Source organism: Hemibagrus wyckioides, linkage group LG27 (assembly GCF_019097595.1).
Source record: "Hemibagrus wyckioides isolate EC202008001 linkage group LG27, SWU_Hwy_1.0, whole genome shotgun sequence".
Classification (NCBI taxonomy): Eukaryota; Metazoa; Chordata; class Actinopteri; order Siluriformes; family Bagridae; genus Hemibagrus; species Hemibagrus wyckioides.
Window position 1 is genome coordinate 18,607,918 of NC_080736.1, and position 16,612 is coordinate 18,624,529.

The following is a 16,612-nucleotide window of genomic DNA, read 5'->3' on the forward strand; positions in this document are numbered from 1 at the left end:
CTTTTCTCAAGTTCTATTACCTGTTCAAAGGGTGCCAGTACTTGTGTAATTCCCCCATTGATTGACTCAGGAAGCAAAGATCACAATAAAACACCTCTTTATTACTTACAAACTAGTTGCGTTGTTTAAGTACAGTGCAGTTCACAGACGCCGATTTCATGTAACTCCGGAATCTCGTGAGCGCATCCTAGAATTCCGCACAGCATGCAGGGTATCAGCCAAACGCTGTGCCATGGGGCAAAAGACTAAATGTTAGAAAATTTTTTACACACTGCACAATAATAAGCGTCGAAAATATCCAGTGCAAAATGAGTAGCTGTGGGCCACGAAAGTACAACACGTGTTATTATTATTATTATTATTATTATTAACTGCACGGAATGTCAGGAATTCAGGAATTAGCACAGCATGAGCACACGACATGCACGTCTCTAACATCAGACAGGAAAATGTGAAAGCTGTCCTCGGAAAAGCCGGAAATGCATTTAAACCCACAGACAAAACTTCTTATTCCAGATGTGATAGAAAAATTATTCATTCCATAAACGGAAGGAAAATGCATCCAAAAAATTAAAGAAAAATCCTTAAAAAAAAAAGGGGATTAAGTGCCAAAAATGTTTTTCTTAGCATTTCTTAGTTATGAGCATGAAATACTGAGGTAATGAAAAGAAATAAAAATAAAAAAAACATTTGAAATTGAATTTTATATGCAGTGACACAGGAAGTGGAATGGAGTGTTTTACATTATTTTTAATTCTATTCTTTAATTTTTTTTTTTTTTAATTTTTGGCCCGATTTACCTTCCTCCCTCGTTTTGTTGATATTGAAATCTAGTGTAACTCCATCAGCCAGCTTTATTAGACCCGCTAATCACTCACTGCTGTGTGAAGAAAGAATAATTAGAAGATGATAAATATCCATATCTAATGTGTGTCTATTGAATCTGACCACTAGGAAATCTCTCTGATGGGCGACTATGATCACTCTACTTACATGGTGAGTATACAAGGTTGTGTTTATCTCTCACATCCTGCTCTTCTTTACTCATCAGGGTCGGGACTCTCGGCTCGGATCTAAAAAAAATAAATAAATAATAATAAAAAAAAGACTCTACAGCGCTAGAGAACTTGCGCTGTGTGTTTCCTTATTAACCAGTCCACAACGGACATGTCCTAAATCACATTCAGGCCATTGTATAGTCCATATAAACACCGTTACATTCCAGGGTCTGAGCTGTAGCAGTCCACAGCGGTCGTGTCCCAAACCACACGTTGTATTTCACTATATACTGTAGGTCAGATAATACAGGCAGAAAGGTCTTCTCATCATTCCAAGGTGGACGCTTCATACACCACGTCCCTGTTTAGACACCATTACTGTCCAGTGGAATGAAATAACATCATTCTCATTATGACAGTCCAGTGTCTGATCAGTATCATCAGTCTACTGTGGTCATGTCCCAAACCACACTACATAAGGCAAATAAACAGAGAATCAGGCCACACTGGTGTCCCAAACCACACACGCTGTAAGTCAGATAGATACTGTCTCAAACACCTGACCATCATCCCTCTGTGGTCCTGTTCCAAACCGCAGTATATAAATACTGTTATGAAGATATCATCATCATCATCATCATCATCATCATCAACATTCTACTACTGTGGCCCCAATCTATGTGGCCTGATTCACTATATAGGGCAAAAATGCACCATAGTGGAGAATTAGGCCACTGTGGGCATGTCCTAACCTGCACACCATAATTAGGCCATAGTGGACGTGTCCCGCTCTATTCACTATTTAGGGCATGTCAATGCCATAAACACCATATTGGAGAATTAGGCCAATGTGGATTTGTCCCAAAATCATACACCCTACTTCACTCTACAGGCCAGATAACTGCTGTCAGGAAGATCTAACTGACGTGTCCCAAACCGCACACTTTACCCTTCGATTTGCCTCCTTATCAATAAAGAAATAATGAAAATAACTTAAATTTACTGAGCTATCTTTCTAGTCCATGGCCAAAAAAAATATGGTTACGTCTCAGCGGTTATTATCTCTAGAAATAAATCCTCACTTTGTAAACCGATGTCGTTGTGTATTTTTGTTTAGCTGCGCAACAGCAAAGGCAGGTTCGAAGAGTAAATACACACCTACAGCCTAAAACTGCATCGTAAGCTCGTCGTCATGGTTACATTACAACCTTATTGTATAGTATATAGGGCATATAGTTAGATTCGAAGATTTCACCACATCTGTGTTAGAGGCGTGTCGATATTAAAAAATATATATATATCACATGCATCTGTCAGCCAATCAGGAGTTTGGTTTGTTATAAGTGGGTTTGTAGCTAAAGACAGGAAACCCCACACTGACTGTATCCTACTGGCTGACATCAGAGTGGATGCTGTTTAAATAGGTTTTATATATTGACACACCTCTATCTCTCTCTCTCTCTCTCTCTCTCTCTCTCTAATTGTGGTTCTGGTGTGGTTTGTGGTTCTGGTCATGTGCACTGTTCTGACCAGACGGCACCAGGTGGGTCACATGACCAATGCCCTTGGTCACGCCCTCTCTGAACAGCAGCTTTGCTCCGATACGTAGATACTCAGGGTGCTTCAGGAAGCGGAAGCACACTACAGCCCTCTCACCGGTGCGCAGCTCCTCCTGCACACACACACACACACAAATACAAATAGGCTATAGTTTTCACCGTCATGCTGGTCCACTATTCAGACGTACTGCCCTAACACACCAATCAGTTTGTCAATGAGCTAGTAATGAGAAAAGGACAAAACAGCCACGCCCACCTTGCCGAGTAAACACTCTACTGTGGCCGTCTGCCGAATGTTCCCGACGTGGACCGTGACCTGGAAGCCACTGCGGAACGTCTTGGCGTGGAACAGTAGCACAATGGCCGCCTCAAACTGCCAGCAGATGGTGGGGTTCATCTTAGGACTGACCATCACCATGCCCTAACACACACACACACAAGTAACAAGAGAGTTAGATCATGTTTTTATTCTTTTCACTTCAAAAATCTACTCAGTATTATTGATATGTATGGCCAGGGGTGCCCAGACTTTTGCATAAAACTGTTGCTTTGTTAACGTGAATGTCAGAACTTTACCTTGCGAAGCAGCGAGCGGTCAAAGTTGCCGAGTGCCAGTGTAGCCGCCTGTCCGGCTCGGAGAACCCTGCAGGCCGAGCGGTTCCTCTGCATGCTGCATACTTTCAGCCGCAAAAACTTCCCATCGTCTGTAGGCCCCACTACCAAGCGGTCTCCCTCACGACACACACCACTACACACACACACACATACACACTGTAGTATCAATACTTATCTTCTTTTGGGGAAGTTGGTTAGTGCAGCATACAGCTAGCTACATTTTCCACATGGTAGGACTTGTAGAATATTAAAATGGCACTATGAAGATACTGTGAGGTCTAATAAGCTTGCTAATGTAATCTACACATTCAAACATAGCAGGGGTACAATAAAGTTTTTTTTTCTTTTAGCATCTACAGGCGAATTTATAGCTAGGTAGCAAATATCTATAGATCTGGAGACCTCTAGTGGGTATGTGGGCCAAAATAAAGACAAATAAAGCTATGATGAAAATCTCTTGCCTGTAGAGAGTTCCTCCAACAACAGTTCCTACATCAGGCACACTGTAGATCTCATCAACCTGGAACACAGTCATGGGCTTACATTAAAAAAATAGCAGAAAAAAAGGATCAGAGCCAAACTAGCTTCTAGCTTTAGTATTTGTTTAATGAATCCTGTTTCTCATATTGTTTTAAAAGTAGCATGTGGTGTCCTCATGTCCTTGTGTGGTGTTGTGAGGTGTGTGTGCCTGGAACTCGGTGAGCTGCTGCATGAGCTCCTCCTGCTCTTTGCTGTTGCTGAGAGGGGGCAGGATGTTGAAGAAAACCTTCAGCAGGTCCAGGTTCTCCCCAGAAACGCTCGACAGTGTGAAGATTGGGGTTATACTGCAAATAGAAGTAGCAAAGCACCAGATGAGTCTCTTAGCACTGTATCATTCACACACGTATATACAGGATCTTACAAAAGTGAGTACACCCCTCACATTTTTGTAAATATTTTATATCTTTTCATGTGACACACTGAAGAAATGACCCTCTGCTACAATGTACAGTAGTGAGTGTCCAGCCTGTATAACAGTGTAAATTTGCTGTCCCCTCAAAATAACTCAACACACAGCCATTAATGTCTAAACCATTGGCAACGAAAGTGACTACACCCCTAAGTGGAAATGTCCAAATTGGGCCCAATTAGCCATTTACCCTCCCTGGTGTCATGTGACTTAGTGTTACAAGGTCTCAGGTGTGAATGAGGAGCAGGTGTGTTAAATTTGGTGTTATCGCTCTCACACTCTCTCATACTGGTCACTGGAAGTTCAACATGGCACCTCATGGCGAAGAACTCTCTGAGGATCTGAAAAAAAGAATTGTTGCTCTACATAAAGATGGCCTAGGCTATAAGAAGATTGCCAAGACCCTGAAACTGAGCTGCAGCACGGTGGGCAAGACCATACAGCGGTTTTACAGGACAGGTTCCACTCAGAACAGGCCTCTCCATGGTCCACCAAAGAAGTTGAGTGCACGTGCTCAACGTCATATCCGGAGGTTGTCTTTGGGAAATAGACGTATGAGTGCTGCCAGCATTGCTGCAGAGGTTGAAGGGGTGGGGGGTCAGCCGGTCAGTGCTCAGACCATACGCTGCACACTGCAGAAGACAAGCAGACTAAGGACATGGATTACTGGAACCATGTCCTGTGGTCCGATGAGACCAAGATAAACTTATTTGGTTCAGATGGTGTCAAGCGTGTGTGGCGGCAACCAGGTGAGGAGTACAAAGACAAGTGTGCCTTGCCTACAGTCAAGCATGGTGGTGGGAGTGTCATGGTCTGGGCCTGCATGAGTGCTGCCAGCACTGGGTAGCTACAGTTCATTGAGGGAACCATGAATGCCAACATGTACTGTGACATACTGAAGCAGAGCACGATCCCCTCCCTTCAGAGACTGGGCCGCAGGGCAGTATTCCAACATGATAACGACCCCAAACACACCTCCAAGAAAACCACTGCCTTGCTAAAGAAGCTGAGGGTAAAGGTGATGGACTGACCAAGCATGTCTCCAGACCTGAACCCTATTGAACATCTGTGGGGCATCTTCAAATGGAAGGTGGGGGAGCGCAAGGTCTCTAACATCCACCAGCTCTGTGATGTCATCATGGAGGAGTGGAAGAGGACTCCAGTGGCAACCTCTGAAGCTCTGGTGAACTCCATGCCCAAGAGGGTAAAGGCAGTGCTGGAAAATAATAGTGGTCACACAAAATATTGACACTTTGGGCCCAATTTGGACATTTCCACTTAGGGGTGTAGTCACTTTTGTTGCCAACGGTTTAGACATTAATGGCTGTGTGTTGAGTTATTTTGAGGGGACAGCAAATTTACACTGTTATACAGGCTGTACACTAACTACTGTACATTGTAGCAGAGTGGCATTTCTTCAGTGTTGTAACATGAAAAGGTATAATGAAATATTTACTCACTTTTGTGAGATACTGTACACACACTCAGGGAGTGTACCTGGAGGATTGGGTGAAGCGCTGGGCAGCAGTGACGGCGTCGTCACGGTTGGAAATCAGCATGGGAACCTTGTTGCAACCGGGCAGCTTGAGCAGCCTCTCTAACTGCCGCACGGTCTTCTGTACAGCGCCGCCCACACACACGTCCACCTTACTGACCACCACAAACACGGGCACCTTGAGAGCCAGAGCCAGACCCAGGTGCTCCCGTGTGGTGCCCGCTGACCGATAGGCGATAGGAAGGGGAGGAGCAACAGGTTTAGCCTTCTAGCAGGTGAGGGGGATTATAAATATATATATATATATATATATACACGCTACCAGTTTAGAGTCTGGACACACCTTCTAATTCCATGGTCTTTCCTGATGTTTATTTCTTTCTACATTGTAAAACAATGCTGAAGGCGGCCGAAATCCACAATAATGTCCTTTGAACAGTTGATATTGAGATATGTCTGCTACTGATGCTCTGTAAAGCCTTCATAACGGCTCTAATCTGAGGTGATGTTAATTGGTGATTTCTGAGGCTGGTAACTCTAAATGAACTTCTCCTCTGCAGCAGAGGTAAATTTTGGTCTTGCTTTACTGGGATAGTCTTCATGTGAGCCAGTTTCATCATGGGGCTTGATGGGTTTTGCAAATGCACTTGACAATACTGTTCTTGCAAGAACTGTTATTTCATAGTTTTGAAATCTCCAGTATTGTTCTAGAATGTAGAAAATAAATATGTATAAGGGCTGTCAATAGATTAAATTTTTTAATCACGATTAATCGCACCCTTTTTGTGCGATGAACTGCAATTAATCGCACACTTATAATGAAATTAAACATACACTTTTTATTTGGTTTAACATGTCAGTTCGGTTTGCTACTCGACGGTTTGATAGTAAAACCTGTGATGTGCTTTGCTTTTAAATGATCCTCATTACAGTGTATGCACACAGAGGCATACTATCTGTGGTAGCATTCAGTCACTGCTGTGTTCACACTGCACGATGGATCGGCGACAGGAGCTTTCACACTGCATGACTTCACAACTGAAAGAATCGCCAACAACTCTGTCTGCTACGTAAACTGCATTTCACAACCGAAATAATAAGGAAATAACGCAAGATCAGAGTTCTCACGCAAGACTGGAAATGGAACCCCACAAAAAGTTCACGAGCCAAATGGTCTGTGCGGGAAACAAGGATTGAGTGTTCTGCAGAATTGAACAAATGAATAATTTTGCCTTGTGCTGCTGCTGATGCGGCTGGTCAAGCAAATATTTCTGCTTTATTTCTGTTTGATGCTATTGTATAGCTTATCTATTCTAGTTCTATAACTATATTTGACATTTTTTCTGATAAAAACCTATAAACTCCATTAAAATATATTATGCTCCAACCAAAGCCATGCTTGCTGATATTGTGGTCTATAACTCCTCCCCGAAATTACCGCTGCCCTGTATCTCACTCTCTCATTGGCTGTAGGTCATCGCTGAGGTATGTTTCAGTCAGAGCTCCTTTCACACTGCATGACTTGGAGTCGCCGACAAGTCCAAATATTAAGCGTGCCAAATATTTCATGGGAGTCAGCGACTTATCGGTGATTTGGTCAGATCGAGTTTTTGGTGTGAAAAGTCATGCTGTGTGAACTCGGCGATGATAAACTCCCGACCCTCAATATCATCTGCGTGATGCAAATTACGTTAGTGACCCACCTTTGTCTGGTTCTTTAACTTGTTTGCGTTATTTGCGTTAAATATATATATATATATTAACATATATTAACATATATGTTAATATTGTCCTGTTTAACCTGGTGGTAAAAGTTCTAATGGAATGAATAAATGAATTTCAAGATTTAATTCATAAATTGATGGAAATGCTCAAGAACCCCTTCCTGAAAGCATCAAACTTCACCCCGAAGAAGGTTCAGGTTTTTACATTCGCATATTAGAGAAGAAATTATTTCTTCTGACAGTCTCCTGAAGCCTGCACTCACCAATGCCCGTGTTTGCACCCACCACCAGCATGGCGAAATCGGGGCAGTAGCTGGTCAGGCCAAAGATGGTGGTCTTCAGGTACTTGTGGTGGCCGGCCAGATCGATGAAGGTGATCATCTTCGACGAGCTCTCGCAGATTTCCTCTGCTGTGCGTGACTCGCTGTAATTCACCACCTGCCAATCAACCTCTGACTGTTACAAAGCACTGACACTGGAGACTCCTTCCCTAAATCTTAAACAAATTCCTTCTTCACCGTATCAATGATTGTATGCAATCTGTTTATGGGAATATCTGCTGTACAAGTCCCTGTGAATGAGCTGTTACTATAGAAACAATAATTAGAACAAGCTTGTTAATATAAACCTGCAATTTGCAGCTGATCTACTGACCAATCAAATTCAAAGCAAATTCCCACATCTGTCTCACCTCCCCTTTGCTGTTAAAACCGAGGATCTCGAAGCTGATGCTGGAGGTGCGGCCTGTCTGGATTTCGTGCAGGTGCCGGAACAGGTTGAGACGAGCTCGGCCTCGTCCGTTATCAAGTTCACCCTGCGTCAGGACGCCCAGGAGAGTGGACTTCCCCGAGTCAACGTTCCCCAGCACTGCTACACGCAGGTCCAGAAACTAGTACAGGACAGAATGAAAGATACTACAATAACAAGCACAGCAGGAACAACCAAGAACCTTATCCCATTAGTCAAAATACATGAATGTCACATGTTGACTTTTCCGAAATTCACAATGATTGTTCACATAAACCCTTCTACAGTTGCAGGACATCCAAGCACTGACCTGCTGGTTATCTGGAACTTTCCTTACAAGGACCTCAGCAATTTTCCGGGGTTTGTCCAACTCGTAATCCACTTCCCGCTCTCTCAAGAGTGTGATATCAGCACCGACCCTGAAGCAATCACATACACACACACACACATACTAACACAAACACATATAATGACCCAACTGACAGAAACAAAATGTTTCTTATCTCATAGATATTATGAACATGGTGCAGTAGTGACGAGCAAACAACATGTCTGTCCATTTGAAGATGATCTCATGCCTTATGTTAAGCTGATTATTGCTTATATTACACTATGTTGACAAAAGTTTTGGGACATCTGCCTTTACATGCACATGAATGTAATATGGAGTTGTCCCGACCTTTACAGCTATAATACCTTCAACTTTTCTGGGAAGGCTTTCCACAAGGTTTAGGAGTGTGTTTATGAGAATTTTTGACAGTTCCTCTAGAAGCGCATTTATGAGGTCAGACACTGATGTTGGACGAGAAGGTCTGGTTCACAGTCTCCATTCTATTTCATTCCAAAGGTGTTCTATGGGGTTGAGGTCAGGCCAGTCAAGTTCCTCACAACAACACACAACAAGAAGTACAAAACACAGCTACAAAACAACACACAGTCAAGTTCCTCCACACCAAACTCGCTCATCCATGTCTTTATGGACCTTGCTTTGTGCACTGGTGTGCAGTCATGTTGGAACAGGAAGGGGTCATCCCCAAACTGTTCCCACAAAGCATGAAATTGTCCAAAATGTCTTGGAATGCTGAAGCATTAAGAGTGGCCCAAAACCTTTGGCAATACAGTGTATGTGCCATTATATTCTGATTCATATAGTGTGCTTCTTTTAATTTGTGAGGTTAGGGTGAATTAGGACACAGGACTAGAGTACAGGTATAAGGTGAGTTTTCATACTTCTCAGCCATTCTGCGCAGGGTGTTAATGGAGGCCTTCATGTCGTTATCAGTCAGTCCCACCAGCAGCCCGTTGTCCTCAACACCAATCTGGTAGACAGCCTCCCCTCGGCCCTCCTGCAGCCTCCATTTCAGCTGCGTGGCCAAGTGCTCAAAGCGGTACTGCGTTGGGTTTACCAGCTTCAGCTGAGGAAAGGACACTTGTCATTGAGAACATGTGTGTGTGTTTGTAAGCTAAAGTTAATAGTTGTAATGTGTATGAATCACAACACTGTGTAGCAGATGCAGTACCTTGTACTCAATATTTCCCTCCTCGGCCTGAAACACAATAGATCGCATTTATTACAGAATAATTCACACCAGTTTGATGAATTGAAATGTTAGCTGTTATGGTTGTTTTGCTCTAATGGGTCAATTGTGTACTTGTTGTTTTAGGGAATATGGCTGTGGGGTATATAGATGTGTGTAATTTGATTGTGTGTGGGAGGGGGCTGGTTTTGCTTCATTTGGCTACTGGTTATTTAGTCATGGGATTATTTGGATTGGAAGTTTGTCAAGAAGCTTTTATTGTCATTTCAACAATATATAGCTGACGCAGTACACACTGAAATAGGCAACATTTCTCCAGGACCCTGGTGCTACATAAAACAACATAGCACTGAGCTAAAAAAAACAACACAGAGCTACAAAAAAACACAGAGCTACAAAACAACCCACAGAGCTACAAAACTACACACAGAGCTACAAAACTACACACAGAGCTACAAAACAACACAGAGCTACAAAACAACACAGAGCTACAAAACAACACAGAGCTACAAAACAATACACAGAGCTACAAAACTACACACAGAGCTACAAAACAACACAGAGCTACAAAACAACACACAGAGCTACAAAACAACACAGAGCTACAAAACAACACACAGAGCTACAAAACAACACAGAGCTACAAAACAACACACAGAGCTACAAAACAACACACAGAGCTACAAAACAACACAGAGCTACAAAACAACACAGAGCTACAAAACAACACACAGAGCTACAAAACAACACAGAGCTACAAAACAACACAGAGCTACAAAACTACACACAGAGCTACAAAACAACACAGAGCTACAAAACAACACACAGAGCTACAAAACAACACAGAGCTACAAAACAACACAGAGCTACAAAACAACACAGAGCTACAAAACAACACAGAGCTACAAAACAACACAGAGCTACAAAACAACCCACAGAGCTACAAAACAACACAGAGCTACAAAACAACACAGAGCTACAAAACAACACAGAGCTACAAAACAACACAGAGCTACAAAACAACCCACAGAGCTACAAAACAACACAGAGCTACAAAACAACACAGAGCTACAAAACAATACACAGAGCTACAAAACTACACACAGAGCTACAAAACAACACAGAGCTACAAAACAACACACAGAGCTACAAAACAACACAGAGCTACAAAACAACACACAGAGCTACAAAACAACACAGAGCTACAAAACAACACACAGAGCTACAAAACAACACACAGAGCTACAAAACAACACAGAGCTACAAAACAACACAGAGCTACAAAACAACACACAGAGCTACAAAACAACACAGAGCTACAAAACAACACAGAGCTACAAAACTACACACAGAGCTACAAAACAACACAGAGCTACAAAACAACACACAGAGCTACAAAACAACACAGAGCTACAAAACAACACAGAGCTACAAAACAACACACAGAGCTACAAAACAACACAGAGCTACAAAACAACACACAGAGCTACAAAACAACACACAGAGCTACAAAACAATACAGAGCTATAAAACAACACACAGAGCTACAAAACAACACACAGAGCTACAAAACAACACAGAGCTACAAAAAAACACAGAGCTACAAAACAACACAGAGCTACAAAACAACCCACAGAGCTACAAAACAACACAGAGCTACAAAACAACACAGAGCTACAAAACAACACAGAGCTACAAAACAATACACAGAGCTACAAAACTACACACAGAGCTACAAAACAACACACAGAGCTACAAAACAACACAGAGCTACAAAACAACACAGAGCTACAAAACAACACACAGAGCTACAAAACAACACAGAGCTACAAAACAACACAGAGCTACAAAACAACACACAGAGCTACAAAACAACACACAGAGCTACAAAACAACACAGAGCTACAAAACAACACACAGAGCTACAAAACAATACAGAGCTACAAAACAACACAGAGCTACAAAACAACAACACAACAACACAACAACACAGAGCTACAAAACAACAACACAACAACACAGAGCTACAAAACAACAACACAACAACACAGAGCTACAAAACAACAACACAACAACATACAACACAGAGCTACAAAACAACACACAGAGCTACAAAACAACACAGAGCTACAAAACAACACAGAGCTACAAAACAACACACAGAGCTACAAAACAACACAGAGCTACAAAACAACACACAGAGCTACAAAACAACACAGAGCTACAAAACAACACACAGAGCTACAAAACAACACAGAGCTACAAAACAACACAGAGCTACAAAACAATACACAGAGCTACAAAACAACACAGAGCTACAAAACAACACACAGAGCTACAAAACAATACAGAGCTACAAAACAACACAGAGCTACAAAACAACACAGAGCTACAAAACAACACACAGAGCTACAAAACAACACACAGAGCTACAAAACAACACAGAGCTACAAAACAACACAGAGCTACAAAACAACACACAGAGCTACAAAACAACACACAGAGCTACAAAACAACACAGAGCTACAAAACAACACACAGAGCTACAAAACAACACAGAGCTACAAAACAACACACAGAGCTACAAAACAACACAGAGCTACAAAACAACACACAGAGCTACAAAACAACACAGAGCTACAAAACAACACAGAGCTACAAAACAATACACAGAGCTACAAAACAACACAGAGCTACAAAACAACACACAGAGCTACAAAACAATACAGAGCTACAAAACAACACAGAGCTACAAAACAACACACAGAGCTACAAAACAACACACAGAGCTACAAAACAACACAGAGCTACAAAACAACACAGAGCTACAAAACAACACAGAGCTACAAAACAACACACAGAGCTACAAAACAACACACAGAGCTACAAAACAACACAGAGCTACAAAACAACACAGAGCTACAAAACAACACACAGAGCTACAAAACAAAACAGAGCTACAAAACAACACACAGAGCTACAAAACAACACAGAGCTACAAAACAACACACAGAGCTACAAAACAACACAGAGCTACAAAACAACACACAGAGCTACAAAACAACACAGAGCTACAAAACAACACACAGAGCTACAAAACAACACAGAGCTACAAAACAACACAGAGCTACAAAACAATACAGAGCTACAAAACAACACAGAGCTACAAAACAACACACAGAGCTACAAAACAACACACAGAGCTACAAAACAACACAGAGCTACAAAACAACACACAGAGCTACAAAACAACACAGAGCTACAAAACAACACAGAGCTACAAAACAACACACAGAGCTACAAAACAACACACAGAGCTACAAAACAACACACAGAGCTACAAAACAACACAGAGCTACAAAACAACACACAGAGCTACAAAACAACACACAGAGCTACAAAACAACACAGAGCTACAAAACAACACACAGAGCTACAAAACAACACACAGAGCTACAAAACAACACAGAGCTACAAAACAACACACAGAGCTACAAAACAACACACAGAGCTACAAAACAACACAGAGCTACAAAACAACACACAGAGCTACAAAACAACACACAGAGCTACAAAACAGAGCTACAAAACAACACAGAGCTACAAAACAACACAGAGCTACAAAACAACACACAGCTACAAAACAGAGCTACAAAACAACACAGAGCTACAAAACAACACAGAGCTACAAAACAACACAGAGCTACAAAACAACACACAGAGCTACAAAACAACACACAGAGCTACAAAACAACACAGAGCTACAAAACAACACACAGAGCTACAAAACAACACAGAGCTACAAAACAACACAGAGCTACAAAACAACACAGAGCTACAAAACAACACACAGAGCTACAAAACAACACAGAGCTACAAAACAACACAGAGCTACAAAACTACACACAGAGCTACAAAACAATACAGAGCTACAAAACAACACAGAGCTACAAAACAACACACAGAGCTATAAAACAATACAGAGCTACAAAACAACACAGAGCTACAAAACAACACACAGAGCTATAAAACAATACAGAGCTACAAAACAACACAGAGCTACAAAACAATACAGAGCTACAAAACAACACAGAGCTACAAAACAACACACAGAGCTATAAAACAACACAGAGCTACAAAACAACACACAGAGCTACAAAACAACACACAGAGCTATAAAACAACACACAGAGCTACAAAACAACACACAGAGCTACAAAACAACACAGAGCTACAAAACAACACAGAGCTACAAAACAACACAGAGCTACAAAACAACACACAGAGCTACAAAACAACACAGAGCTACAAAACAACACACAGAGCTACAAAACAACACAGAGCTACAAAACAACACACAGAGCTATAAAACAACACAGAGCTACAAAACAATACAGAGCTACAAAACAACACACAGAGCTACAAAACAACACACAGAGCTACAAAACAACACAGAGCTACAAAACAACACACAGAGCTACAAAACAACACACAGAGCTACAAAACAACACACAGAGCTACAAAACAACACACAGAGCTACAAAACAACACAGAGCTACAAAACAACACAGAGCTACAAAACAACACACAGAGCTACAAAACAACACACAGAGCTACAAAACAACACACAGAGCTACAGTACAGATACACAAAATACACAATATAGACAAAATACAATGCAGATCAGTGTACATTCTGTATAATACAGTGCAATGTGCAAAATAGGAGAACTGTAAACAAAGAGGGTTCTTGTAAACATATACACTTCTGTATAGCAGCAGTTGGACTGTGGGGGAAGTATTTAGACGTATTTGTTCTGGGGACATTTGGCTGTGAAGCGTTTTGGACTTTCGCTGTAAGAGTATTATGTTTTTGGATATTTTTAACATCTTCCTGTTTGCAGTGAAGGGTTATTGTTCTGGAGTGCTGGGGCAATTGGGTGGCCAATCACAGAAGGGCTAAATCTCTCAGTATTCAATCTCAAATTGAATACTTCTGAAAACGATCAATTAGAATATCCTAAACTACACAAAGCTACAAAAAGATATTATGTTGTTTTAGTCTTAACTTATTTATCCGATTTATAAGTATTCACTAGCTGGCTAGTTGAAGAGTATTTATCTGTTTAAGGAATATTAAACATCATTAATATAATACACTGTTCTTTCAGGGGTTATTCACAGCACCTAATTAGCTATAGCTAAGCTGAAATAGCCTCAGCAACGTTCACTTCACGCGCCGTTTTTGTGTTCACGCGCATCGTCGCCTTTTTTATGTCAACATGGAAACGCCCACTGCTGTAAAATTACCTCCGGGGGCAGAAACGGCGGCGGCTCGTTGGCTTTTTTGCCCCTCCGTCTCTTACCCCTCCTCCTCCTGCCTCTTCTGTTGCGGGATTTGCGCTTATGTCCGTTTTCTGTAACGGATCCGGGCCCAGGCGCGTGCGCTTTCGCATCCATGTCACCTCGGCGCTCAGTGACCTGCATTTCCACAAACCGGGAATCGGTTATTTCCTGCTCTGTTATTCCTGAACAGCGCGTGGAAATGACATTTATTTTATTTTTTCCCGGTCTAAGAGCTGTACGCTTTAGGACAGAGGACCGAGACACACACACACAGCGTTTATGCAGCGCAGGCGCGCGCTGTGGCCGCTCAGGGTTGCCAGATTGGTCCACATTTCAGTCAAAATCGCAAATTTCGTTTTTTTGTTTTTTTTTTTAATTTTACGTCTATGTGTAGTGTGTATGTAAAACATGTAAACAGAAATTCTATTTTTCTTTGAAAAGGGATATATTTGCTATAAACTGTATATGAACTGTAGATAAATGTGTGACTTGACAAATACAGACACAAATTGCATGAAAATTCGTTCCAGGGCTGATTATGACGTCATCCTCACATTCTGATGTCATACAGCTGCACAAATTTGTCAACCTCCTCACAAGCTACCCGAGTAAACTCTGTGTTTAATTTCATTTTATTTATTTATTTATTTATTTATCAGTTTATGTATTGGTTTATTTATTGTTCTATTTTTATTTATTGGTTTATGTATTGTTCTATTTTATTTTTATTTATTTATCGGGTAATGTTTATTTTTATTTATTATGGAGATTTGATGAGGAGCACGAGGGACAGCAGACACACACCGGCATTACATTTACTTACATAAATTTAATTAATTTGGAGAATTTTGTAAGTTTGTATAGAAACATGATGAGCTGATAAAGCGAGTTAGCATTCTGTCATGTAAATATAGATTTATGTCTTGTAGACAACTAAATGTGAAGAAAACAAGAATTTATATAAATGTATTTTCATGCACTTTAAAAGTAATTAAGCTAACTAACCAACTCTCATCACAGTGGTTTTAGATTTTAGAGTGCACTGACCAGAGGATGATGAAGGGACCCAGAGCTCTGAATAAGTTCAGCTCTTATTTTAGGGAGCTCTAGGTCCATGTCTGAGGCTCGGCTCTCGCTGTCAAACTGCAGTTGTGTGCATCCAACAGGAGAGACCACAAGGTTAGTAACCTCGTCAGTTTGTTTTATTTAACTCTGTTATATTACTCATGTAGTAGAATAAGGGAGACACAGTGTATTAGGGGTTGGAGTGTAAGAGCTCCCGTGTCCTTTAGGGCTTTCCTCAGGGTACTGTAGTTTCCTCCCCAAAGACATCATTGGTCTCTCTAAATTGTCTGTAGAGCATGGATGGTTGGGTGTGACTGTGCCCTGCAGTGGGTTTGAACCCCATCCAGGGTGTCCCCCGCCTTGTATCTTAAGTCTTGGGGGGTCTTGCAGAGCTGAAGTTATGGTAATGTTTTTCCCTTAATATTACCTATAAGTGTAAAATTTCCTAATTACTTTATCATATGTAAGTATACTGTATATCTCATATCATATTTGTAATACCCTGTATATCTATCATACGCCATCCTACAGTGTCGTTTATAACCGATTTATTACATTTCTCATGTAGTATTGCTGG

At 41.3% G+C, this 16,612-nt stretch overlaps 1 protein-coding gene across 1 annotated transcript; it reads right to left on the reverse strand.

The window, feature by feature from the left end:
• Positions 1-80: 80 nt before the first annotated feature.
• Positions 81-15,266, reverse strand: gtpbp2b (GTP binding protein 2b). The gene is made up of 12 exons (XM_058382055.1): positions 14,935-15,266; positions 9,608-9,634; positions 9,318-9,502; positions 8,398-8,506; positions 8,032-8,229; positions 7,604-7,778; positions 5,619-5,838; positions 3,861-3,996; positions 3,634-3,692; positions 3,134-3,305; positions 2,814-2,978; positions 81-2,670 (listed from the first exon to the last, which is right to left on the reverse strand). Exons 1-12 carry the CDS (start codon positions 15,109-15,111, stop codon positions 2,476-2,478), a joined length of 1,818 nt encoding a protein of 605 aa, XP_058238038.1. The 5' UTR covers positions 15,112-15,266; the 3' UTR covers positions 81-2,475.
• Positions 15,267-16,612: the final 1,346 nt, after the last annotated feature.

What these genes read in the sequence shown, in the direction of transcription:
- gtpbp2b (XM_058382055.1), bottom strand. Translation starts at nt 15,111, where the DNA reads ATGCAGGTCACTGAGCGCCGAGGTGACATGGATGCGAAAGCGCACGCG. An exon ending in AGGGAAATATTGAGTACAAG is followed by an intron (nt 9,503 to 9,607) that starts GTACTGCATCTG and finishes TCCTTTCCTCAG; the next exon opens with CTGAAGCTGGTAAACCCAAC. An exon ending in AAGTTCCAGATAACCAGCAG is followed by an intron (nt 8,230 to 8,397) that starts GTCAGTGCTTGG and finishes GTCCTGTACTAG; the next exon opens with TTTCTGGACCTGCGTGTAGC.